The sequence below is a fragment of the Medicago sativa genome, chromosome 3, assembly GCF_051527215.1.
Source record: "Medicago sativa cultivar Bolivia chromosome 3, Bolivia_mono, whole genome shotgun sequence".
NCBI classification, from domain to species: Eukaryota; Viridiplantae; Streptophyta; class Magnoliopsida; order Fabales; family Fabaceae; genus Medicago; species Medicago sativa.
Genome location: NC_140751.1, coordinates 75061434 through 75088928, shown reverse-complemented (window position 1 = coordinate 75088928; position 27495 = coordinate 75061434). Strand labels below are relative to the sequence as shown.

Sequence of the window (27495 nt, the reverse complement as noted above, 5' to 3'; positions counted from 1 at the left end):
CCGAAAGTTATGTACAAAACATGTATTACTTAAATATATTAAAATGGACATTCACATCTATATATTATATATATAACTCTATAATAAGACCTATGTGCTTTAATCAAATTAGAAGAAAAAAAACAATAAGCTGACAGAGGCATACCACACAGTCACACACAATAATTCAACTTCAAAGAAATTGAATATTAAGATAAATCATGCATAATGGGGTCCTCAAAAAAAAGTTCAGACCAATAAGATACTGGAGAGGGTCCTCCTCCTCCTCCATAGCTAGAAGTGCAGCTGCTTGCATCTCCTGCTGAAATCCCCATAGCATTTAGAGGAACAGATATTGGAGCAGAAGATGGAACATTAATCCATGATGATGTTTCATCAACTGTTGCAAAGTTGGTAATAGTACCACCTTGACTTTGTTCATTATTCAAACATGATTGTGAACTGAAAGAGACTTGTTGTGGGTCTAAAAAGTGGGGTAGCACACTTTGGTGGTGGAGTGGTTGAGAAAATGAGGCTGCATGAGTACTATCCAGTTGTGAACAGTCCATTATTATGTTCTCTTTCACATTAGAGATTGTGTTTAATAAACTTAAGGGTTGTTGTTGTTCCATGTTTGTGATCATGGCATTTTGGTCATAGGAATTATTATTAATGTTTATAGAAGAATTTGAAGATTGGAGTAAATATTGAAGGCATTGAAACTTTGCAAGATGAACTGCTTCTGCTTGTAAACTACTCATTGCAGCATGTTGTTGATCATCCCATGATGACTGATTATGATGATCCATAAGTTCTGTCATGTTTGCTAAAGCTAGTAGATATGGTATGGTGGAAACAAGATCAGTTCTTGGTTGATGAGTCATTGGATCAAAACCCATCTGAATCAACTTTTTCTTCAAATGAGTGTTCCAGAAATTCTTTATCTCATTATCTGTTCTTCCAGGTAGATGTGTGGCAATTGCTGACCATCTGTTAAAGGTGCATATAGAAGTAAGTAATAATGATAATTCATAGTAATATAACTACAAAACAAATGCCTAGAGAATTTCATTTAATTTGTACTATCTTTAATTTCTGCTGATAATTCAACTTGTTTTAAGTTTACGATGTTAAACGAGTTGAATTTTCAACGGAAATTAGAGATAGCATAAACGAAATTCGTATCTAGTTTATAATTTCATCTTTTAAGTGTTAGAGACTTAAAAATACAAATTAACAAAAAAAAAAAACAAAAAAATGAAGTGATAACATAATTCAAATGATAGTATTGGAGATAATTTTAAGATTTTTTTTTTTTGGTGGTGAATTTTAAGATTTGATATCTTTGGTTATATTTGCTAGGAAAAATTAATGATAAAAAAAAATAAATAAATTAAAGTTATGGTATGAAAAGTACGTACTTGTTTCCAAGGATTGAATGAAGATGAAGAATTGTTTGCTCCTCTTCTTGAGAAAATTTTCCTCTCTTAATATCAGGCCTTAAATAATTGGTCCACCTTAGCCTACAACTCTTTCCACATCTATTAAGACCTGCAAAATTGCAAGAAAAAAAAATATGAATGAGGAGTTATCAAGTCAAAAGAGAAACCATATATTAATAGTTATTGCAAGATATAGAGGCATGATAAATATACAAACCAGCTAGCTTAGGGAGTGCTCTCCAACTTCCATGGCCATGTTGCTGAATGTGTTCAACTAGCTTTTGATCTTCTTCAGGAGTCCAAGGTCCTTTCTTTAGGCCACTCTCATCACAACATGGGGACCTTCCCATTGTGTGTTACTAATAACTAGCTATATCCAAATTTATGCTGTTATTATTCTTTCCTTTGTTACCTCCTATTCCTAATTAAAATGAGGGCTGGTGTATCCTATTTATATATCCATTCCTTTTTGGTTGCTTCTTGTCATTAATTTATCTTGATTAAAAAATGACAGTTCGCAATCCTTATTAGGTTTATAAAAGATTTTGACACACTTTTATCTTTTTAAACCTAAATTTCTTATGCCTTGACAACTATACCCCCTCACAGTTCACACTTTGTATTTTTGAATTAATGCATAACAGTGTACCCTATCAATTTTTTAGGGGATGTAACCTATAATTTTTTGGAACAATAATTTTAATTATTTAATAACCCTTATAAATAATAATGATAATATGGGTCAAAGAGCGCTCGAATGAGATGTTTTGGATCTCTTTCAACTTAATAAGAGGTATTTTATGTTTAAATGCAAGAAGTGATGTCCATTGTGGTTCGACTTGACAAAGTTTTCGTAGCATGTGGGGTACCCGAACTATATATATATATATATATATATATATATATATATATATATATATATATATATATATATATATATATATATTGTGATTTTTGTGTGTGTCGATATAACACTATTTTTTCATGATGAGAAACAATCCTTAGTTAATTTATGATTCCTATACTCAACTCCCCCCAAATGCCGGTAAATGTGTATCTATATATCAATTGAATGTACTATTATTACTATTATAATTATTTTGTGAGAATTATTATTATTACAATTATTATTATTATTATTATTATTATTATTATTATTATTTTATTTTAATCATGATCTCTTTTTCAGTAAAAAGGTATTATTTGCATATCACTCATTAGAGTAAAAAGGTATTTTCTCTCCCATGTTTCCCTCTCTGTAACATTTGAAAAATCTACGTATAATAAAGTTTGATGAAAAAAACAAAAGAGAACAAAATAGGTAATAATGTACATATACTATATTTTAGTTTGAATTCAATTAGGATGGCACTAAAGTAATAAAGGTAAAGGGTCGAAAATTACAAAATAGATTACGTAACACGTGGCGACTGAATGGTTGATTGATTATCGAAAGGTATCCCTCCCATGCACGCAACGAGGAGGCTGTTTCCTTTTTAATTTCGTCATTGTTTGCATGGCATCTAAACACTCACGTCCTGTCTTCTTGGATTTCATGTCTTCATAAAGAATCATTTCAGCCACAGTAACGTACCATGAAAACAATTAATAATATTCTTTAATTTTCATGTTTTTTTATTGTAATTCAAGAAGACAAATAGTATATATATATTGTGTACATATGTGAGTAGAGTTGGAAGTGGCATAAGAATCAAACTAATGATTCAATGAACCCAAAGATCCAAACAAATTAATTAAATTGGTCTTTTTCTCATGTTTCAAACCAAAATAAATTAACCAAATCAAATTTCTATTGGTTATAATATTAATTTCGTGTCATTTAAAATTGATCATCCGAGACTTGAATCAAACCATTATATTTCATTATTATTTCTTTTATTTCAACTATATTAATAGATTTATCTTAAAAAATATGCTGTATTCATGTATTGTTTTATTTCTTATATATTATTTTTATTGTAGCTTGTATACTTATTTTAATATTACAAAAAATCTCTAGTGTTTTTCTTCAAAAAAAAAAAATCTAGTGTTTAATTTTTTTTTAAATCATTAAAATAATTTTTTAAAATAAGTTTCACTTAAATATTAATTTTATAGCTATAGCTTTAAAATAATTTAAAAGACTAATCCTATATTTTTTTTTAATAAAAATTGGATGTCGTTGCTTGACCAAAAAAAAAAAGATGGATGTCGTTTAACAAGAGTAAGTCCCTTGTGAAACTGTGTCGATCAAACTAACATGCTGTCAAATTAGCAGAAATCGTGTCGGCCAATTGAACAAGTTTTATCCCTCGCAATTTATTTGTGATGATCTGATTTACGAGACATCTCACTCCTCGGATAACCCCTCACAAATGTCTATTTCACATGAGTTTTGTTGCTTTCTACCGTAGTTTCACCCTTGAAATAACTTGATTTTTTTTATAGGAATATTAAACATAAAAATATATATAATCGAGTCGCCTCATGACTCAAACGAGTCGAACTATATATAGCTCAAGTTCAATTCGTTAAGTTAACGAACATAATCTTCAGCTCAAGTTCATTTCATTTGATTCATGAACCAAATTAAACAAATCAATTGTTGAATCGAGTCTCAAACTTTGTTCAAGTTGTCTTGATCGTTGTTGGCCCTACGGAGACACTATCAAACATACACCAATTAAGAAGTTACATGTATGTATATGTGCAGGTCAAGTTGGCACGTAAAATATAGGCACATGCTACATTACTTTATCTGAATATCAAAACAGGTAAACGAAAAAATCTAAGTAATTGGTTGGTTGAAAATAGCTAGGTATAGTAAACTATATTGGTGAGTGAAAGAAAGCCTCAGAGATTAAAAAGTCAGGACAAACCCAAGGTTGCAGTCGAGATAGTTAATTGTCTGAAAATGACATCAATCATGATGTGACGTATTTGACTCGGAGGGTGGTGCAGTTGGAGGCGTGAAGGAGAATTTGGTGCATCAAATTATAACTCCCAAATTTGCATCAAATTATTTTTAACCCTTAAGACATTAATTCTTTGCACGGTTGAGAAACCTTCAATGGCGTTTGTTGAACATTTGTCTTTGTGCATTTTGTTCTGTAGCATAATTTCTTAGTCATGGTATACTCCTACATTTTATATGTACTCGATACAAATTGAACTAAAAGGTTAACGCGTAGTACAAATTAAGTAAATGTTTTTGAACTTGGCCAAAATGTGCAATCAATCGTAATTGTATCATCCAAATCTTAAGATGTTTTTAAAATGACTCCCATATCTTTTTCGATGTAAACCCTTTCAGGGAATGTCCTGATCATCCGGAGTTCGATCATGAGATAAATATGACTTGACTAAGAATTGTTCCACCCTAAAATCAAACTTAGATTATGCTGAAATTCGTCATTTGATAAAGTTCATTAATCACTTGAGCTCAATCAGCTTGGTTAATTGTGTGTGTGTGTGTATGTGTATGTGTGTGTGTGTGTGTGTGTGTGTAGGGTTATGATAGAAGACACCTTTTATGAAGGTGTCTTTTATCAAGTTACTCTATGAGCATTTGCGAAAAGACACCAACTTACTTTTATGAAGGTGTCTTTTAGCAAAGTTATAACTAAAAAGTGAAAATCACACCTTAAGGTGTGACTTGTTAAAAGACACCACCAAAGGGTGGCTTGTAACAAAACCCATATATATACATATTTGGTTATCGAGTTGGCTTAATTGTATAGGTCCCTTATTGAATATTTGAATTTGTAGGAAAATTATGTTGACTAGGATCAAACTTTAAATAGACTAATTGATTAAATAAATTTGCTCCTAGTATGATGTAAATTAAGAGACCAACCAGTATTTTCAAAAACCTTAAAATATCTATACATCCATGCTTAAATATGTCTACTAGTATAGTACAATACACAAATGGTTTACTCATGTTGCTTCAAACATAAGCTACACATTGTCAAACCTAAGTTTATTCAATTTAATTATCAAGTGTCTACATCTATGTTGAACAACAAAGGTGTTTATGAGAGAGACCATTTAATTTTAATTTCTTCTTTAACACGTATTATTCCTTTCCAATTTCTTGTTCATGTGTCTCAAACCTCATAAATTGTCTTTTATTTACCATGTCGTAATTGTATTTGTTAGTAAACGATTGATACACACAACACACATTTGGCTTTGATCTTTGAAGAGAAAGGATCTTGTCGGGGACTAAGATTGTGTGTTCAAATGAGAGAATATAAGGGACCAGTGACGTTAGATTATTAACTTTATAGTTTCAATATATAATATCCATGTTTGATTTCAGTGTCAGCTAAACAACTGATTTGCTTGTTAAAATGGGTTTCCAACCAATACATCCATAAAAAGTTAAAAACGGACTTCGAGGTTACCTACTTAATTGTCTTGTTATTTTACCGCAATTTCTAGGAATATGCTTCTTTGTCTGTCTCCTATAAAGGGTATTCTCACCAAGCTTTAAGGACGCACTTCCAACTTAATATGGATTCGTATCTTCTTCCTTCTAATACCTTACAAAGCCTACAATGGTTTGGTTCATTTGGTCAAACTTAAACCTAAATAGTAGCATCGTACCAATGCAACATCATTCAAAATTACAAAATGATATTTTGATACATAATATAAATATGACTAAAACAGTTTAAAATTTGTGGTTAATGAATCCATAACTACTCCTTCTATTAGTTTTTTAGGGAAAAAAAGATTCTAATATGGCAGGCAAATTATACGGAAATTTTGAACCCAAACATGATTTGGTCTACTCTGGCTAAGAGGATGAAGGCTACAAATATCAATTGCAAACTAAGCCAATCGATATCAAAACAACAATAGCCTTTGCTATAGCGTCCCTTAAACAGTCCACCACCCAAATATAGGATCCTTTTGAAAATTTTGATATTTTTCCTCTTTATTCTTTTCAAATTTTCAACTCTATTTATTTCTTTAACAAGTGACTAATACAAAAAGTGACTACTCTTAATTATGTTACTATGCAACAGGTGACTAATACAACGATGAAAACAAAAATTAATTCCCCATCACCTAAAAGGTAAAGTGTCAAACAATACTCCTTCCAACGCCAATCTTTAGTCAGTTTAGCTTTTTTATTTCAGTAATGCTATTTACAGCGTTAAAATTCATCCCGAAGGATTCCCGAAGATTTGGCCACCGTTGTAATAATCTCGTGAGAATTGTTTTCGGGAACTCTAGCATTTTCCTTTTTATTTTTGTCCTAAAATTTTAGTTTTTTTTAGGGGAAAATTTTAATTTTTTTTAAGAAACTAAAATACAATTAATGAGATTTTTCCTTTTGTACACTTCCAAAAACAGAAAGCAAGCATTAAATGAATTTTACTTTTAGGGGAAATTACATTGACCTCCCTCGAGATATAGTGAAATGGCACACACACCCCCTCTAGTTTTCAATTCACATTTACCTCCCTTGTTACTAACACTGTTAAACATCAGTTAGATGGAGAGAGGAAAGAAAAAGAAGCATATTCTTGTCGAAAATTTATACCTAGAATCTGAAATAGTCTTGGCTTTCTTCCATGATTCCCGAGCATTAAAATTTGGAACAACTCTGAAATTTTGGACGCCGCTGTTCCTTTCTCATGATATATGTTTTTTTTTTTCTTTTGGAAATACTCGAGATATATGTTATGTGTTTGAAACAATAACCAATTTGGTGCAGAATGTACCAGTAATTCATGATTAAATTTGATAATAGAAATTGATTACTAAATTTGTAATAAAATGCACTTTTGTGTGTTTTTAATTCAGAGCTCTCGCACTGATACCGGTAGTTTTGAGATTATCTTGATATTTATCATCAAACCCATATTTTTAATTAGCTCAAAATTTGGGGAAACTTAGCACTCTTGCAGAGGAAGGTGTCAATGGTGTGGCGGAACCCCGTTTAAAAGAGAATCTCTGGTTATTATTTTTTAAGAAAAAGAGATTCTCTAATTCTGTCAAGAGACAGGCGTTAAGCAAGGGTGGAATGTGTCACTAATCAAACAATTAATGGTAGTTAGTGTTCAATTGAAAACTAGAGGGGGTGTTTATTCTATTTCATTAAACCTCAGGGGAGGTAAGTGTAATTTGCCCTTACTTTTATTACATGAAATAAGGGTAAAATAGTCTAAACTTATCAAACGTTACGTAATATGTGTACTCAATTCTTAAATGACCAAATATTAGGAACAAAAGGAGTATCAGTTAATACAACAATCGTCTTCCAAGAGGATCCAAATTCAGTACCTTGAGGTTACATGTTTAAGTGTGAATTTATGTTTATAACGTAATTAAATTTATATATCCTATTGTATTAAAGACTAATTTTATTTTGTCTCTAATTTTATCACTAACTTTCAACTGTGAGGACATTCTTAAAAAAAATACATTATATACGTAAATGTACAAGAAAAATATACCGTCTGCAAACATTTTTGTACGTAACAAGATTTAAGGGAAAAGAAACACTCGATGACATGGAAAATAGATAATGCATTTCACTAATTGAAAACTACCTGTTCATTCACATATTTGATGAGTAATTATTGTATAGTTAATTAAGTTAGGAAACGTGATGAAGAAATTAAACAGGAGTGGACCTTGACAAATAGGGATCTATTAGTAATAACTTGTGTGATGGTTCATTGATAACCTACTTACAATCACCAAGAGAAAACTTCTTTGACCTTCCTTTACCCCAAGAGGAAACTCCACTTCACCCGGTCTTACCAAATTCAAGCAAGCTAACTACTTTTTTTTTTCCTTTATTTTTCTTTTTCTAATTGGTTGCAAACCATTTACAAGAAAATAATATTTGCAGCCAATTGCGATTGGCGCATATGATTACACTTTTTGCTCACATTATGCGTGATTTGCGTTCCAGTTTGATATTTCACGATTGATGATTTTTATGTCAATTGAATTGTAAATCTTCATGCATGTTTAGTATCATGGTGGGTTTGTGTTAAGAATCACAATGAGACACCACAATTTATATAAAAAAAAAGTGAGTCATCGTGATTTTCAAAAGTTATATTTTATAGTTTTTGCAAAATCATGATGACTCTTCGATGCACTTCAATGAAATAAGTTGTTCTTCTTAAACATGTATGGAGCGTGCCTCCCCTAATCTAATTTTTTTCTTTTATCAAAGAATAAAAATAATAATTTATACTATACACAAAACCTAAGATTGGCAAGAGGCTACTCGGATTTTACTAATACAGTATTACCATTATTTCAGAATTAATTCATTTATTTGGATGGATGGATGGATAATGATTTATGCCCCTTATTCTTACTACGAATTATAGATTAGTTTTTTTCTTTATCAGATTTGAATTTAAGACCTCTAACTCATTATTTAGTTTTTTTTTGTTACAACTTATTATTTAATTTAAACAAGTTAAACTATTTAATCTATGGTGTTAAATGCTAATATGACTAATTTTTGAGAATACACGACATACTCCTAAAAAAAATAATAATACACGACATAATGTAGTGATGAAAAAAAAAAGAATAAGATTCGGTAAAAAAAAAAAAAGAATAAGACATAATGAATGTAAATATGAGGGTTGAGAAAAATATAAATGAAGAAAATATAGTCCGTTTGTGAAAGAAAAGAAATTTTCTTACATGTTTGTTACACATTTAAAAAAGAATGAGAATGTGAAACACAAAATTTAAAACTTATTTCAAACGAGAATCTGGTTTTAGTAATTTCTAGAAAGTGTTATTGGTAATTGGTTTTTTAATAATTTATTTGTTATAATAAACAAACAAAAAAAAAGTTTATTTTAAAAAAATTATTAAATATAAAAATTAATTTTAATAATTTAACATAGCAGATCCATACTCCACAGTGTCCAAACCGCTTGAATGTTTGTTGAGCCCAATGTGATGCTTTGTTGTGGTAGGTTCTCATCATAACTCAACACAAATAATCTATTTAATTAATCTCTTACATTATTACATTTTTATATTATGTATAACTCATCATTATCAAATCGGCTATAAGGGAAAGGGTGTTGCTATCTATAAACTTTTGGGTTTGATGTATGTGTGTATATAGTGGATGATCCAATCGATATATTATGATATCATATTAGATTTTTATGTTTGATCTAACTCATTTTTACAAAGCATATTTGTAATGTGAAAAATGTGGCGCATGATGCACAACTAATTTCAATTTTTGGATTTATTTATTCCCCTCAGTTGAAGCTCCATTATCGAGACACTAGTGAGTCATCAGAACTCATCCACGAAACATAGAAAAACACATATTCACTTCACAACATCTCCCTACGCTGCAATAAAGAAAAGAAATTGTGTTCCCATGAGTTTAGCTCAGTTGGTAAGGACAATGCATAATATATGCAAGGTCTGAGGTTCGAACCTCGGACACCACCAAAAAAAATAAAAAATTGTATTTCCATTCTTATTTAAAATAAAAAATATGTTGAGTGTTGAAGAGATAAAAAGATAATGTGTTAAGGATTGATTTACCATAAAAATGTGTGGATATAAACAAACCTAAATGTTAAAATTATGAGTAAGCGATATTTGAACACCTCTAATTATCACACATTAAACATTTTATTTTCTTTTTATCCTTCTCTTTTTATCACATGATTATATATATATATATATATATATATATATATATATATATATATATATATATATATATATATGACATTTATCACATAATCCTATCTATATTTCTCTCTCTCAAGACGTCGATTGGGTTTTGAGTGTGCATGTTAGCAACTAGCTTTGAACAATTTGACTATCCTTGGACATTTCTATCAATAAAATTTTCTTAGTGCACACGCATTAACGCTGTATGAGAAGGAGGTGAGAGCAAAGAAGGAAGGAAATAACACTTGGCAACTCAAATGCAAAGTCGGCAACTATGATGTAGCACATTAAATTAATTAAAGAGTTTATAGAAGGGACCGTTGAGTTTGCATTTAAAGCTCATACATACGTCTTAACTATGCCTTACCACTACCGTAATTGTAAGCATGGGCACTCATAACAAGTAACCAAAATCAACAATTAAGTTAAATTGAATCTATTTCCTAAAGTCTATAATATTGGTTGGTGACATATCAATCTCATCACAACCATGGCAAATGATGCAGCTCTAAGAACCTCTATACTTTGGCTAGCAGCAGTTATATTGGTAGTTGGTATATGCACATACTCTTTCAAGAAGATGTTCGTTACCTATGTGTTGGGTATTGTTGGAATTTCTGGTGTTCTTTTGCCTGATTGGGATTATTTCAACCGTGATATTTCTCGTTGGCCTTATCCTGTTACTGTTGAGGAAAGATCAGCAGCTTCTCTTTCTCATGGATCTGTATTTCTAAAGTGAGTCCCTTAATTCATTTATATTCTTTATATATACTCTTGTAGACTAGATTTTGATGAATCAATTTAAATCGACGGTGAGATTGCTAGAATCACAATGAATAATCGTGATTTGGATAAAGTTACGCCTTGAAACTTCAACAAAATTATGGTGCCACTGTAATAACTTCGGGTTAAAGGTCCTTTAAAAAAACTCTAGATGGAAGGAAATTCAATTTATTTGATTTGTATTCCTTTTGAAAATATCGACTTTGGATAAAATTAGTGTTTTTTTTTTTTAAATGAGTTCAATTAGTACACTTATTATACTTTGACAAAGAAAAATGGATTCTAGCGATTAACCGATGAAGTCCAATTAGTTCTCACTAGTAATGATTATCATGATTTAGAATAGAACATGATACAAAGGAGAAATTATGAGATGAATATTAGAAGGTAAGATTTTTAGAGAGAAGAAAATAATTTGTTAAAATGTTGGTTGATTATAAATGAGACACAATATTGTCATGTTTAAATACAAACATCCAATAGAGCTAAAGAGGTGAAGTGACATAAGGTACATGGGTGGCCTTGGAGTGGGCAGGAGGGGCGACAACCCAAGACATCATTTTTTAGGGGTACCAAAATTATTTTGTTTACTTAGTAATTAGGTTTAGATAGATATATTTCTTTTTAACTCACTTTGATTAATTCTATTAAAAATATTTTTTAAAGAACCTTGACTATAAATGAATCTTTTATAACAACAATTATAAGAAGAAAGAGATTCGAATAATTAAAAGGGAACATCTTTATTGATTCGTTCAGGACACCAAAAATCTTAAGATCGGCCCTGACAAGGCAACACTAGCATTTAAAATAAACTAATAATCTATTGTTTAATTCTTGTTACATACTTATACTTTTTATATTTGTGGCCATGAAATGGATTACCAAAAGAGCATAGACTCAGCTGTTAGGTTATACGTAAATTTTATGACCTTGATGATATTCTAAAAGAGCATAGAGTGTTTTCTAGGTAGATCTTCAATAAGATTTAGGGTTCTCTTTACATAGAGTATGTTTCCCTTAATTTAAAATTTATTTTATAGTATTATAAAATAAAATTGATGGAATAATTTGTTGTAGAATTTTCTTCTATGATCCAGGTTTACATGTTCTCCTCTGAGGGTGATTGTTTATACCGTGGTATATGGATATGCTATTTACAAATGGTGGAAGTATGTATCTGGCTAATTGTTGAACATGTTTTGTGGTAGTAATGCCATATTCTTTCTTTATACTTTCTTTATATTTTTGTTGATTCAATTTGTTTAATTTGGAGTAATCCAAAAACCACAACAGTGATTATCGACAAGGTGCTTAACTTTTGAGTAGAAAATCAAAAGGATAACGAATATGAGATTATCCCCATTTTCATATGCCATCAAAGTCTAGCACAAGTTGTTTATGCGCAAGATGTGTGAGTGTTGTAAACTCTGGAACCAATTTGATTCTTCCTGATAGAAATATCCTCATTTTTACATATGTAACAGGCTACTAAAGATTGATGAATATAGTTTTGAACCCCAATTTTAGCTCTTAACTTTTATTTACACACTCATATCATATGCTTTCCCTATCCAATTTTTTATCATTATAGTGAATTCAAGTGCATAAACTAGAGAAATGTCATATTCAAATTTGCTTGCATAGTGATTCCTTTTATAGATTCATTCATGTTTTTTGGTGCATAAACAACCCCTCAAAAGCTTTAAATAAAAGATGAAATATTTCATGATTGGAACAGTAATACAAAGTAGTAACATCATCATAATTGTGAAGGGTAACAAAATATAGACGCCCCTACTAATGTATGACTAATTACAAGAGCTTCTTTTCTAACAAACTCTACCAAAGAGTTGGAGAAAAAGGAAAATATGAAACTCCTACAAACTGAAATAAAAACTTTAGATTCAATTTGGTCCTCCTAAATGTTTTCTATACTATCCACTTCATTCTTGAATCCATCTCCAAGATCACAAGACTGAATTCTAGTTTCGTCGTCCCTTTCCTGAGGCTTTGACCTGGACAATTGATGCAATTCTCATATACAAAACACTATCATCTTCTTCATGATTGTGTTACATATATCTTTGATCTTACACATGCAACTCTCACATATGAGTGACTACACCGGAGTCTGTCAAGTATCAACCATGATCTTACATCATACATCACTGTTCCAAAAATAACTGCATAAAATGTTTTCCTTTTTCAATAATCAACATTTATTTTTTAAGTGTCCCCATTTTCCATATTAAAAACAACTCCATTATTTAATTCTTTCTTATTGCATTTCAATCGACATTCATTTTTTGAAATGTTCTGGTTTCACATGGAATGGATTGGAGGGGGTACGTACACAAACCAATCACAATCAAGAAAGTATGAAATTGTATCTAACTCCTAAACACTTCCCTCTCCCAAACAGAACTGTTCATTTTGAACTTTCTTTATTGTGATATAGTGGCATGTATTCGGCAACCATACATGTGAATAAGTTTCTCGGTAGCAAGCACAGAACAGTATAGTGAGATATCTATTTACCTGATTTTACTAAACCTTCTCTGTTCATGAAACTTCAAAATCACGTGCATTCACAAGTAGAGTATCCAGTTAGGTGCAAAAAATGCCCAAGAATAACCGATAAGCTACTTTAAGAATTAAAACCTAAAGCAAAGGAACTTGCTTGCTTGGACAGACCATACTAATGATAAAAACCAACTGCAAATGGGAAAAGAAGTTAACAAATATGTGTAGACGGAATAAGCATTAGAATCAGGATCTGGCAGAGTGCAACTAAGTTTATGTGCCTGGGTATATTGACTGTAAAGCCAGTCCAAAAGCTTTCTGCTGGTAGAGTCTGTGCGTCCGTACCGTGATGACTTTCTCAGAAGTATGGAGTGGTAGACCAAAATTATGTTTTCAACCTCAAAGGCCAACATCAAATATAGCCAATGCAAGTTGAAAATTACCATTCCAACAACAATATCATATTCTCGCTTATAAATCAGGTTACTACTTCTTATCCGTATAAAACTGATGATCTCATCTATTCAGTGCCTACTCTACTTTGAGAACAATCTTCATAAACTCATACACAAAGTAACTAATTGATGCTGAAGGAAGTACCTGAGAAAGAGAAATCAAAACAAATTTATTAAAATTTTATGGTTAAGAAGAAAGCAATCATAAGCAGCATGAAATCAGAAAAATAAATAAATGAAAGGAAAAATTCATCATGTGGTCCTAAGTTATTTAATTGTGTCAAATTAGTCTTTTATATTCTTTTGCAAGAAGGTCCTTAACTCTCAATACATGCACGGCATTGACTTTTTGAGTTTCCATCCAACTCCAATAAAAACGTGTCCATGTGGACGTTACGATGCTGACGTGACTATTAATTTGACGATTTGACGACGTGCTTATTCCTACACCATATCCTAGTCCAACATTTCCAAAAAATTTATTATAAAAACCAAATCAGAGTTTTGCTTCTTTTCCCATCGCTGGGAAGCAAAGAGGGGTTTTTCAAAGAAAGCAACCAACAGACCTGACTCCTCATCACAATACTCCTACCAAAAACAGAAACTGAGAAACAGAAATATGAGTTTGAGAGAGAGAGAAGAGGAAAAAGAGAGAAAACTCAAAATACGGGGAGGTATAGACGAGACTGTTAGAAGGGAGTTTCATCTTCACCCATAGCCCACCATCTATGCACCGTGAACTTCCATCACTAACTATCATCCTCCTTTACACGGAAAGAATCGGTACAAACAGTGAGTGAACGCAACAGCAATAGCTTTAGAAAGAAGCAGAGAAATATGGAGAAAAAAGGGAGGTTCATGTCCGGCATTGGAGCCCCGTGTCCCGTGGGTCCAAACTCCCTGCCACCATCGTGAAACATTCCATCTCACCACCAGTCTCTGCAATTTGTGACTAGCAACACCAACAATCCCCTCCAACTTCCACTGAATATCCTTGTAAAATCATACTCATTTTCATTCATCTTCCCAGCGATTTTTGGGGCTGATGACTATGGAGTACAGGCGGATAATGGAGTAGTTTCAATTTCAAGGTGGATGGTTTTGATTGGTTAGGTTAGAGGTGAGTGTAAGGGTGGAAATGGATAAAAATGATGGAGGCTTTTCTATTATAAAACTGGGCTTCTTTGAAGGGGAATAACCACAAGCATTATTTTTATTTTTGTAAAAAATAAATAAAATAACGAGTCAAGATTATAATTTAGTGGTCACGTTCACATAAATACATAACGTCTACATCAACCATCAACATCAAACAACTAAATAGACCTTTTTCTTTAATGGAGATGGACGGAAACTCAAAAAATGTCAACGGTGTGCACGGGTGAAGCATAGTTATAACATTTTTTTTTTTTAATTTTTTTATAAGTTAGTGTGTTTGTGTTTAACTACTCTCATAATATAGATTTAGCCACCCCAAATAAATTTATTTGTGAAAATTATTAATAGAAATATGATAGAAAACACATTATCACTTGATTGATAAATTTATTTTTCTTGTTTTGGCACTTTAAATCCTTATAGTAAGTACACAGAGAACTTTGTCAACAACGAAAATTGTCAAGATAATATTCATAAAAGTTTTTTATTTTTTCTATATATTTGGCCCCCTCAGAAAATTTTGGCTAGCTTCGCCGCTGACGGTGTGCATGTTATTAGAGTTAAAGGACCTAGTTGGGAAAAAACATAAAAGACTGATCCAGTGCAATTAAATTACTTAAAGGACCGCAATCGTGGTAGTCAAATCGCAAGTCAAAGTGTAGAATGGTGCGACTTTGCGACCATGCTAGGTTTCGCTGTGTTTGTGAAATAGTGCATGCTAAGAAATGTAAATTGGTAGGAGCGGCTGGGTTGTCATGGAGAGCCGTAGAACCGGTGGAATCATGCGCGCTCGCTGAGGTTTTTTCGTTTGCACAGAGCAGTTATCCACAGATCGGATCCACAACCTGGTTCCTTAAAATGAAGATTAGCATTAAAAAATCATGTTTTAAGCACACGAGACATGAAAGGGTGCCACAGCTAGTTTTCATGTCACTATGCTTAATTTGTCGAAAAAAATTAAATCACTAAGCCTATTAATTTGTGAAAACTGTCCATTTGTCGTACTCCCTCTCATGTTTGAATTGCCCTGTTTTGAGTTCTGCTTTTGTCTTCCGTCACTGCTGCTGCGTGCTTCCTTCCCATCATGCATGCACGACCCTTTGCATCAGGCATGCATAGACTCACACAAGGCAGCAACCCGTTTGATGTGTGACCCTTTCCCTCTGTTCTCTGCACTGCTCTGATTTATATTCTCTCTCCTTGACGTTTTATATCCATGGCTTTAGTTTGTTTGTGGCATTTATGAATTTTGTATGGCTTTATGTTATGAATCTTATGATCCTAATTAAGTTTCAGTATCATAGTATTTTGGGTGTGATTTAAAGTTTTTTTTTATTTGATTTGTTTATCTATAAAATATGTTTGTGAAATTGGTAGGATCTTAAGATCCATGTTACAATTCCGCGATTTGCAATCTTGTGACACCTCCCTGATCCTACGTAGGAAAAAGACTCCGACTACCTTGACCATGAGAGCGATTTTGCCTAAATGGAAGCATGCTTCTATTTAAGATCGAAGTTTAGACCAGAGGAAGGCAATCATAAAGCCGCATAGATTTTATATCATGGTCCCTAGTAAATACATTTCCATGATAAAAAGGTTTTTGCTTTGGAATATATAATTGATCTTATGAAATTTTACGGGGAAAATTATCCTAATAGCAATAGTCAAAAAACTCATAAACATGACATTCTTGTGTTGAGGAAATCAGAGAAAGACCATATAGAGCTAGCCTGTGATCAGCACATGGTAAAATGTAAAATGGAGATTTAAAAAAGAAACAATACCCTATATGAACATTAATCACATTCTCTACATCTAAAACTTAAGTAGTTACTACTATAATGTAGTGATGAATAATCAATATGAACAGAATGGTGATTACTACATAATAGTTATAATTCCTCAGCAAATAGGAATTCAAAATTGATAAATATAAATACAGTAAAAACACAAGTAACTAGAGTATGACAAGAAGTTAAGAATTTAATACCTGTAATAAGCTGGGAATAAGTCCTGCATAGAGGGCTGAAATGCCTCCTTGTTCCACAATTTTGACAAAAGTTGCTAAAGAACTTAATTTAGTAGACTGGACTTGCAATTGAAGCTGCCTCCTCACCACTTCAAATGGGTATGTAGCAGCTTCTGCACATGCACCAGCAATAGCCCCATGCAACAATGTCCTTACTGGCCCCAACTCTAGCTGATCAAAGGCACTCAGTTCCTGCCCATGTTTATGCATATTCTTGATTCTTTGCTTTCCTTCGGGTGAATGCAGATAAGATGATTTTAGCATATCGTATACACCATAAAAGACTGCACTAGAAGGAGCCATGCTTATAAGTGATGGTACTAAACCCTTGTATAGAGAAAAGATGCCTTCAGTTTGAATCATGTATTGGAAAGCACCAATTACACCACCCAAAGTTTCTCCGCCAGGTGCCACTATCTTGGTCCGAATCTATAAGACACACAGTAAATTTGCCAAGTGATTATGCTGAATGTGTGCACTTGTTTTAATTAGTAACAAAAACAAATAAATGCATGTTACATGATTCAGGTTCTGACACTGGTTGGAGGAACCAAATAAATGCATGTTACAACAATTTTCTTACAACACATACCATTATGGAAGTACTTCAAACAGGATATCAAACATATTTGGACCTGCTGATTTCAGCTACTAACATGGTCCCATAATCACATGGACTCACTGTTGTGTCCATATGAAACAAATTATACCTATTATTTTTTTATTAAACTATTTATGCAAAACAGAGGAACATATATGGATACAAGGGGGCACAACAAGATAGACAGAGAGAAAGAAACGTCATGCTTTATTGAAGGACAGTGTTAAGCACAACACTGAAGTTATCAACAAGAACTCAAAGTCCAAACTCCAAATGTCTCCTTAACTAAAGAAAGTTAAAGAACTTAAAATGTTCAATTGATTTTTCATTTGTTCACAGTTTCATACCAAGATCAATAGTCATGTTCATGTGCAAGTTTATTCAATTGGGCAGTAAAAGATATTAAAAAAATTTATAAATCATGATCACCACGTACAGTATCAAGTGGAAGGCAAATAATAGTAGCAGTAACCCCAGCAGCAGCACCAGCAATAAACCTCTCAAAATTGGTAGTTTCCTCATTTCCAGAGAATCTAAGTAGTTGTTTTCTATATGTGTCGTAAGCACTAAAATTAACAGCTTTGAACGGAGCGGTTCGCAGAATATTTAGAAGGTTCCCCTTCCAAAAACCTCTCAAACCTTGAGTTGTAGCAATTGACTTAATAAGCTCAAAGATATTCCTCTTCTCACCACGAACAATATATTCCAGCTTAAGTCTTTCAAGTGGTGCAACACAAGTTCTGAATAAAAAAACCATTTAGCAGAATTTCAGATAGTACTTCTAAATAAATAATCAAATGTGGAAGAATATTCACCATTAAATCAAGATGATTACTAGGATGGAGAAGTGTTTCATGTGGTCTACGGTGGACCAACACTTAGATTTTGCCTAAAGCTTCAACGACAACAAACGTCACCACATTCGACAAGAAGTTCAAGGTTCTCCCTATCCTTACAGCTAAGACAGTGACCTAACTTGTGTTTCTTGTTTCTTTTTTTTTTTTTTTTTTTTTTTACAACAAAACACAGAAAAAATATAAGTGGAGTTTTGAGGCACTAATATGCATTTTCCTTATTTTTTTGCCTAACCCGCACCCATTGGATTAGTATCGCAATCATGAAGAGAAGGTAATACCATAAACTTCTACCTAGAAAGACCAACATCTACCGTAAGAGTTTCAAACAATTTACAAGCATTGACCCATATAGACTATGGCCCTATTTAGATAAACAACTTAATTTGCAGCTTATAGCATAAGCGCTTATTTATAAGCTATTTCTATAACAAACAAAAAAAGTTAATTTTTTTGCATATAAACTATAACCTGTTTTCATAAGCTATTTCTGCAAGCCGATAAAAATAAGGGTTTCTTTGATAAGACATGTTTTTGAGCTTATACCTTACGTCTTGTAAGCTCATTTGACTAAAAAAAACTCGTTTGGTAACTATCAGTTTCTCATGAACTTGTAACTTATTTTTACTAGCTTATAATGGTTTTTGATAAGCTAATTCAAGTAGCTTATAGCTTATATTATTTATCTGAATTGAAAGAAAAAAAAAAATTATCAATCAAATATATCATTTTTATGTCACCTCATATTTATAAGCTAGTTCAATTGTTAATTTGACCAAACACTGCAAATATATAAACTAGTTCAACTGCTAATTTTACCAAACACTGCAAATTCAATAAGCTAGCTTTGCATCTATCCGCTACAAGCTAGTTTATCAGCTGCAGCATTCGCAATTTTTGACCAAACAGAGCCTAAGTTGAAATCAACTTATGAACATAAGCTCTATTATTGATACATTCTTCCAACTAGTCTCACAAATACAATTGAGTAACAAACAATAGTAAGTTGAATTGCAATAAATATACCTAGAAACCATTGCAGATATAGCACCAGACCAAAGATGCTTAGTAGTATTATTAACAGCACCGCGTTCTCTAGCCCTAACCTTTTTATCCAAAACGACGCCGTTTGACACCGTCTCCTTATCAGAAACATCTTCACCATTTTGCAATACAAACGGTTTTGAATCGGCGGGAAGATTAGTAGTACTATTCGGTAAACTAACCGACAAAAAACAACCAACCGGCGGAACCCTTCGCCGTTGCCGGTGGTGAAGATTTGATTCCGATGAAGGAATTCGTAACGAAATGAAACGAACAAAGGAATCGGGAATTGAGGGTTCGAGAAATAAGCCTCCCCCTCCGGGATTGGGGTTGAAGAAAATGGGAAGAGAATGTGAATGGTGGTTGCAAATGTTGCTTTCTAGAATTGTCGTCATTTTGTGAAGAGTAAAACTTGAAAGTAAATATCTTTGATTTGATTTATCGGAAATGGAAAATGAATAGCTGGTTGTGAGTTCTCATCGACTCAGAAGTGCTAAACTCCATAGATATGATGAATAACGACACGAGTGTTTGTTTGTTACTTTCTCTTTGAGAGTGTGTAGTTACCATAATTAAAGAATTTTTTTTAGCATTATCCCCTATTATCAGCATCACTCTAAATTCTTCCCTCGTGACTTTATCCACTTTTGGGTAAACTTTGAATTTCAACCCTTTTTATTTTTAAGTCAAATTGAATTTCAACCATAAGTGAAATATGACATGAAATCGCGGAAAAAAATAGTTTTATCAATAAAAGTTACTAGTAGTTTTTATTTGTACTAGCAAAAAGTACGGTAAGGATTCTAGGGTTAAGAATCGTATGCTAGGGTTTAGACTGATTATTGGATGCCCTGAGAATGCTCTCAAGAGTAGTATTTATAGCCTGCTATGGGCTTGGGTTTCGGTTGCTTGGTTCCCAAGCAACAGAGGTATTTGTGTATTTTAGGCGGTTTCTAGAGGTTTCTAGAAGCTTAGAAGGGCAGGTGCCTCGAGGCGAGAGCGCCAAGGTCTCAAGAGCCCTTATTGAGGGCGCCTGACCCTTTCTGGAGGTCTTAGAGCATTTCTGGAGGGCTTCTAAGCCTTTAGGAATATTATGACGGTTCACAGCCCCCCAAGCACGAGTCTTGGGACAAGGCGAAGTGATGACAACATGGGACTGGATCTCCTAGAGATCATTAAGTCTTTAGAAAGGTTTCGGTGGTTCACAGCCCCCCAAGCACGAGTCTTGGGACAAGGCGAAGTGTTTGAATTTCTTAATGCTTTTTTCCTTTGGGCGTTGTCGTCCGAACTTGGAGAAACCCCCTAGGGTGATTTTACGTTTTCTTTAAACACCTCCATGGAGTATCTATTCGAATTGTTTTTATAGGTTGATCACTCACAGCCCCCCAAGCACGAGTCTTGGAACAAGGCGAAGTGGTTTGTATCGTTGTGACGAGTTTACTTTTTTATGGCGTTTCCTCATTAAATTTGTGTCGGTTTTGTTTGCTGAATTCGCTTTTGGAGATCTACATAAACGATCTTATTACTTTTGATGCTTCGGCGATTTGCAACAATTTGAATTTTGTCGTGCTTATTTTCTCGTATGCTCCGGTGACTGTGCGGGCTCAGATTCTCAACATTTGGCGTGATGTCCTGGCGACTTTTGTCGGTTGATCTTCTTTTGTTTGGTGTTTGTGACTTTGAATATTTATTCAAGCTATGTTTGATGCGGTATCCCTTTCTTCTGTGGCTTGTTTTTTCCACGAATGTTAAGTAATTTAATGATTTTATACGTTGCTTTGATTTCATTCTGCATGTTGGTGCTCCTGGTTGATTGTTGATGGGATGCGGGAGTCGTTTCTTTAAAAGTGAGCATTTCAGCGACTACGTCTCTTTTGTAGATCCGATTAAATCTTTATCAATCAACTGGTACCTTTCGGCGTCCTAAAAAGTTGACATAAGCACTTCGGCGATCATGTCGAGACGCCTGGCGTTTATTCTTTCGGCGTTTATTTTTTGTTTTCAAGAGAAACCCGGATGGCGGGCTGTCCGATTAGTTTACACTTCCAACTCTGATGGAAGGCGCTTCCCACTCTGAGGGAAGACTTTTGCTTCCCACTCTGAGGGAAGACTTTTTTGTTTTACACTTCCAACTCTGATGGAAGGCGCTTCCTACTCTGAAGGAAGACTTTGTATTTTACACTTCCAACTCTGATGAAAGGCGCCTCCTACTCTGAAGGAGGACTTTTGCTTCCCACTCTGAGGGAAGACTTTTTATTTTACACTTCCAACTCTGATGGAAGGCGCCTCCTACTCTGAAGGAGGACTTTTGCTTCCCACTCTGAGGGAAGACATTTTATTTTACACTTCCAACTCTGATGGAAGGCGCCTCCTACTCTGAAGGAGGACTTTTGCTTCCCACTCTGAGGGAAGACTTTTTTGTTTTACACTTCCAACTCTGATGGAAGGCGCTTCCTACTCTGAAGGAAGACTTTGTATTTTACACTTCCAACTCTGATGGAAGGCGCCTCCTACTCTGAAGGAGGACTTTTGCTTCCCACTCTGAGGGAAGACTTTTTATTTTACACTTCCAACTCTGATGGAAGGCGCCTCCTACTCTGAAGGAGGACTTTTGCTTCCCACTCTGAGGGAAGACTTTTTATTTTACACTTCCAACTCTGATGGAAGGCGCCTCCTACTCTGAAGGAGGACTTTTGCTTCCCACTCTGAGGGAAGACTTTTTATTTTACACTTCCAACTCTGATGGAAGGCGCCTCCTACTCTGAAGGAGGACTTTTGCTTCCCACTCTGAGGGAAGACTTTTTATTTTACACTTCCAACTCTGATGGAAGGCGCCTCCTACTCTGAAGGAGGACTTTTGCTTCCCACTCTGAGGGAAGACTTTTTATTTTACCCTTCCAACTCTGATGGAAGGCGCCTCCTACTCTGAAGGAGGACTTTTGCTTCCCACTCTGAGGGAAGACTTTTCTCTAAGAAGGCTTTAATCATGCTTCCCACTCTGAGGGAAGGCTTCACTCTGAGAAGGCTTTTATCCTCGTTAAAAACCTGCAAAGCAAATCTCAAAGTTTGATAAAGGTTAGGATAACTTAGAGTTTCATATTCCTGTTCTTAATGGCGGGACAATTGCATCCATATGCATTATGTCGTGTTGTTTGGCGAGTACTCTCCTTTCGTTAATCTTGCCTTTGGTGGGCTTGTTTTGCCTCCCAAGCCTTATTTATCTGAAATATAACAATTCTTCCATACTTCCAAGAAATCAATATCGTAAATAAAGGAGCCGTTAATCATATGCCATCATACTTAATGAGAACTAACTATTCTTCTCTTATTAACTCGCCCACATTTCTTACTCCTCTTCCTATTCTTTTTCGCTTTTCTTACTCCACAACTTTCTTAATTATCTTGTGATATTTTTCCTTCTTCTTATTAGATTGGAATTAGTTCTTCAATTCAACTTTTGTCGCTTCTCTTAAATCGAAACTCACCTATTCCCTTCTTAGATTCGAACTAACTCGCCCAATTCATTTTCTTGTTTTTATGTTTATCCTGATTAGTTTTGTTACACTATCTTAAATTTCTCCTACAAAGCTGGAAACTAGTTCTTCTACCCATTTTTATTCTTCTAACGTGGGTCAATTTTGTCTACTCTAGCTCTATTTCTCCATTACCTATGTATCTACTAAACAGTTAGTTCAGTTTGCAAAGTAAATGGTGCATAAACGGGGTTCCCAGGAAAGAGAGGTGGGTCCGTGGACCTCTTAAATACCAAGGCTTTCCTTGCCAGAATCCTTCTCATGTGACCTTTTAACAATGCTATACTTTACTTTCTGCCACGGGGTACCTAGAGTAGTTTAAACGATTTTCCTAATGAGAACTTATTTTATAATATAATACAAAGTTATTTTTCTATTTCTTTTCCTCTCAAATTAGGACTAGCTCGCCTACTTCTTATTAGATAACTAACTCGCCTACTACCTTATTAGATTACTTACTCGCCTACTTTTTATTAGATTACTAACTCGCCTACTTCCTTATTAGATTACTTACTCGCCTACTTCCTTATTAGATTACTTACTCGCCTACTTTTTATTAGATTACTAACTCGCCTACTTCCTTATTAGATTACTTACTCGCGTCGATCCTCATTTGGGGTCGTTGCCTTGAGAACAACAACAAACTCTTCTCTGTAGCCTCTAAGCTTTCCTTGGATAAACGAAATGGAAAATTCTTTACAGTCCATGTTCACCAAAATGATCCTTCATCTGAATCGCTGGCAGAAGTTGCAGGCCAAGGGAACCAAGAAATCGTGACATGTGGTATCAAAGAGTTGATATCGACCGTTCCGGGAATTATACTTTAAACGCCGTAGTCACTAAACACTAATTAAATAGGTGAAACATAAGAGATTTGCACAACTGGTGTATGGTCACATCTAAACATTTTACAAACTACTTAAAAAATTTAACAAACAGACAGTAGATATAGTTCAAATCGAATGGCGTGCAGTAAAGTGAATATAACAAATATGTTCGAGAGTAATTCTGTTATGCGGCTGAACAAAAACAGTGAAGGTCGTCGTTGCACTTAGATTGCTATTCCGTATAAATATTATAAGGCCAAAAATAACAGTGAAGTTTTGTTCCGGATGGTGGAAAATATAATAACAACTATTATGATTTTTATGTGTTAGTGGTGAGCAATACAAGAGAACTGTGCACACAAAATATTCATAAGTGCTGAAGTTAAATACATCCTAGAGGCATAGGAATTAATTCAAACTAGCATCATAAGACTAGTTATTGAAAAACATGATAAGAGAACACTGCAATCTATCGCTCCATGTGCATAGGTTATTAGTCAATAAAAGACTGATAGTTATTAGAAACAACATAGGCTACATGACCCTATACACGAAACTAAAGCAGAACCGTTAAAGTTATCCAATAAAAAACAAAAGTTTTCCCATGCATCGCAAAAGCTTACAATTAGGTCAATAACTGTTTCGAGAGAAATTATACCTAGGTTCACTAAATCAGTCGATAACAGTTTTGGCGATAAATTAAACCTAGGTCAATTAAATCCAAACATGCGGTGCCATACACAACAAAACATGATGGAATGATTATTAAATATAAGGACTTCGATAAAGGATTAACGGATGATAGAGTTTAGAAAGGTACAACCTGATCTCGACCGTTCCGGCCACCGATTGATGATCTGATAACGTGCTCTCGTCTTTGCCATAATCCTTGGTCTCATCAGCGAAGAGGAGTGGATCACCGCCAGGCTGTGAAGAGTTGGAGGGATTGAAAAGGTGTGGCCCGGGTTAGTTTTACCGGTTTCCCACAGACGGCGCCAACTGTACTAGCAAAAAGTACGGTAAGGATTCTAGGGTTAAGAATCGTATGCTAGGGTTTAGACTGATTATTGGATGCCCTGAGAATGCTCTCAAGAGTAGTATTTATAGCCTGCTATGGGCTTGGGTTTCGGTTGCTTGGTTCCCAAGCAACAGAGGTATTTGTGTATTTTAGGCGGTTTCTAGAGGTTTCTAGAAGCTTAGAAGGGCAGGTGCCTCGAGGCGAGAGCGCCAAGGTCTCAAGAGCCCTTATTGAGGGCGCCTGACCCTTTCTGGAGGTCTTAGAGCCTTTCTGGAGGGCTTCTAAGCCTTTAGGAATATTATGACGGTTCATTATTATAGGATAAATAAAATCAAATTAGTTTTCATTATAATGTACAATTGAGACGAATCCTATATCTCGTAAAAGCTATTTTTTTAAATATTAGATCTATAAATTTCACAAATTAAAGTAAATGAGATATGATATGATTTTTTTAAAAAAAAAAAATAAAAATTGGTGCGTCCATAAAAGAGATGGTCTAAAATATATCAAAGAAAAAGTGAATTACAAGGATAGAGGGAGCCAAACCAAACCCTCGACAAAACTAAGAGAATCTATAATAAGGGAGACCGGGTCTATTCTTGACAAAGTCTTCTCTAATAGTTACAGGAGTTGATGTCCATTAAGTGAACACATTAGTCAACCCAGACATAGCTAACTTATCAACACAATGGTTCCGTTCTTTAAATATGTGTAATAATGCAAGTCATAAAGCTCATCATGTGAATGCAGTTAAGCCATCTATTCTTCAGTTGCCAAGGAACCATACTTGGTGTCTTGATTGCCAAGGTAAGCAAGCTTTAAGCCACCTTCAATTCATAGTTGTCTCCAATTTCCATCAATGACACATTTCAAAGCTAAAATGATTCCCATAAACTCAACAAAGAAAGCATTTGAGATTTCAAGGTTAGCTGCAAAACAACTAATTCTGTCGGTTTTTAAAAATACATGCACATGTTGCTTGACCAAGGCTTTTTAATGATGTGTCATCAATGTTGCACTTGATCCAATTTAATATTGGTGGATGCCATATAACTTCAATGATTTAGGAACATTTGAGTGGTCGATGTTAAATTGGTTCAAGTTCAAAGTGGCAGTTGTGAAATGGGGTTCACTACTTCATAAATGTTTTTAGATTGAAATTATATGTCTGTGCCGTATTTGATTTGGTCTAGCATGTTTTTGAGTAGTGGTTTTTTCTGTTCTTTCAAAGGATTAAAGATTAATATTTAGAGTTCATATTATTTGAGTTTTTTTTAATAAAAAAATCAATTAAAATTAATGGCACATATTCATTAAGAGCAATGTTATATCTCTAGAAAAATAACATCAAGAATTCTTCAAGAATAAAGAATAGCCAATCACAATGCACTATTTGCCACAATTCAAGGAGGTGTGGCTGAAAAATAGGAAGTGGACAAATAAATCATCCAATTAAAATTTGCCAACTATTTCTTGAAAAATTCTTGAAGCTATTTTTCTTGAGAAGTAGCATTTTCCATTCATTAATTAGTTGAAAACACTAAGCCCAAAACATGTGGCTATATTTCTTTCAAAAAAAAATAACATGGATATTAAATGCTAAAATTTAGATAAATTCAAAAACATATTGATTATAAAACTAAAACAAATGAATTAGATTATAAAACTAAAAGCATTCAGGTTGGATATCTCAGCTCAAATTGTATCCATGCATGTTGCGACATATTTCGATGGCATTTGGGAACTCTGATTCACATCCAAGATGTAGTTAGGTGTGTATCTTGGAAGCCCTCCCTCTTGGCTCGGTTTCTCTTAATGTGCATGGTAGCGTGTTTACGAATTTAGGTTTAACAGTGTTTGATGGTCTTATTCGAGATCATGAAGACTCTTGTACGTAGTTTCTATAGTAATATTAATCCCTCTTCTATTTTACATGATGAGATTCTTGCACTTTATCATGGTCTTGATTTGTGCTGATCGACTGGTTGTCGACGAGTTATTTGCTATTCAGATTCTTTGCATGTGATTCAGTGGGTTCAGGATCCACTTAATATGTTTCATAGATTTGGTAACTTGATTAGCTTAATTAAAAAGCTCTTGAGTCGAGATTGGATTGTTGATTTATGTCATACTTTTCGAGAAGACAACTATGTTGTTGATTGTTTGGCTAAGTTAGGTGCTAGAAGTTCAGAAAAATTAGTACTTTAAGATACAGTACCTCCGGATTTATTCTCCATGTTGCTTGTTGTTGCGTTAGACATCTCTTTTGTTAGGAATTAACTTTTTTAGTTTTTTCTTTTCTTCTTCTCTTTTCCGTTTTGTAATAAAAAAAATGAATTAGATTAAAACATACATTATAGAATAAAATATATATACATATACATAACAAATCACATTAGGGAAGTGGACAAACATACACCTTCATATATATCATTTTCACTCACCAAAACAAATACATGTCAATTTGACAATGACTCGTAAAGCAAGCTATTGCTTAAAAGCTTGGCTAAATTGATCCGCCGGTCCCTTAACTTAATTCT

At 33.7% G+C, this 27495-nt stretch overlaps 3 protein-coding genes across 4 annotated transcripts; 1 reads left to right on the top strand and 2 right to left on the bottom strand.

Moving 5' to 3' along the window:
* MYB93 (myb domain protein 93) lies at window positions 1-1852 on the bottom strand. The gene is made up of 3 exons (XM_085753806.1): window positions 1639-1852; window positions 1401-1530; window positions 1-969 (listed from the first exon to the last, which is right to left on the bottom strand). Exons 1-3 carry the CDS (start codon window positions 1769-1771, stop codon window positions 189-191), a joined length of 1044 nt encoding a protein of 347 aa, XP_085609932.1. The 5' UTR covers window positions 1772-1852; the 3' UTR covers window positions 1-188.
* Window positions 1853-10482: 8630 nt separating this feature from the next.
* LOC146940168 (peptidase) lies at window positions 10483-12441 on the top strand. 2 transcript variants are annotated; one of them, XM_085753805.1, is made up of 2 exons: window positions 10483-10856; window positions 11985-12277. In XM_085753805.1, the coding sequence occupies exons 1-2, from the start codon at window positions 10612-10614 to the stop codon at window positions 12022-12024; spliced, it is 285 nt and encodes a 94-aa protein (XP_085609931.1). In that variant the 5' UTR covers window positions 10483-10611; the 3' UTR covers window positions 12025-12277. The 2 variants fall into 2 exon arrangements, with proteins under 2 accessions (XP_085609931.1, XP_085609930.1); XM_085753804.1 differs by having other exon boundaries at window positions 10490-10856; window positions 12005-12441.
* A 1008-nt stretch (window positions 12442-13449) lies between these two features.
* Window positions 13450-20144, bottom strand: LOC146940167 (putative mitochondrial adenine nucleotide transporter BTL3). Its single transcript, XM_085753803.1, has 4 exons — window positions 19557-20144; window positions 18113-18416; window positions 17037-17504; window positions 13450-14030 (listed from the first exon to the last, which is right to left on the bottom strand). Exons 1-4 carry the CDS (start codon window positions 19967-19969, stop codon window positions 13962-13964), a joined length of 1254 nt encoding a protein of 417 aa, XP_085609929.1. The 5' UTR covers window positions 19970-20144; the 3' UTR covers window positions 13450-13961.
* Between the last annotated feature and the right edge of the window lie 7351 nt (window positions 20145-27495).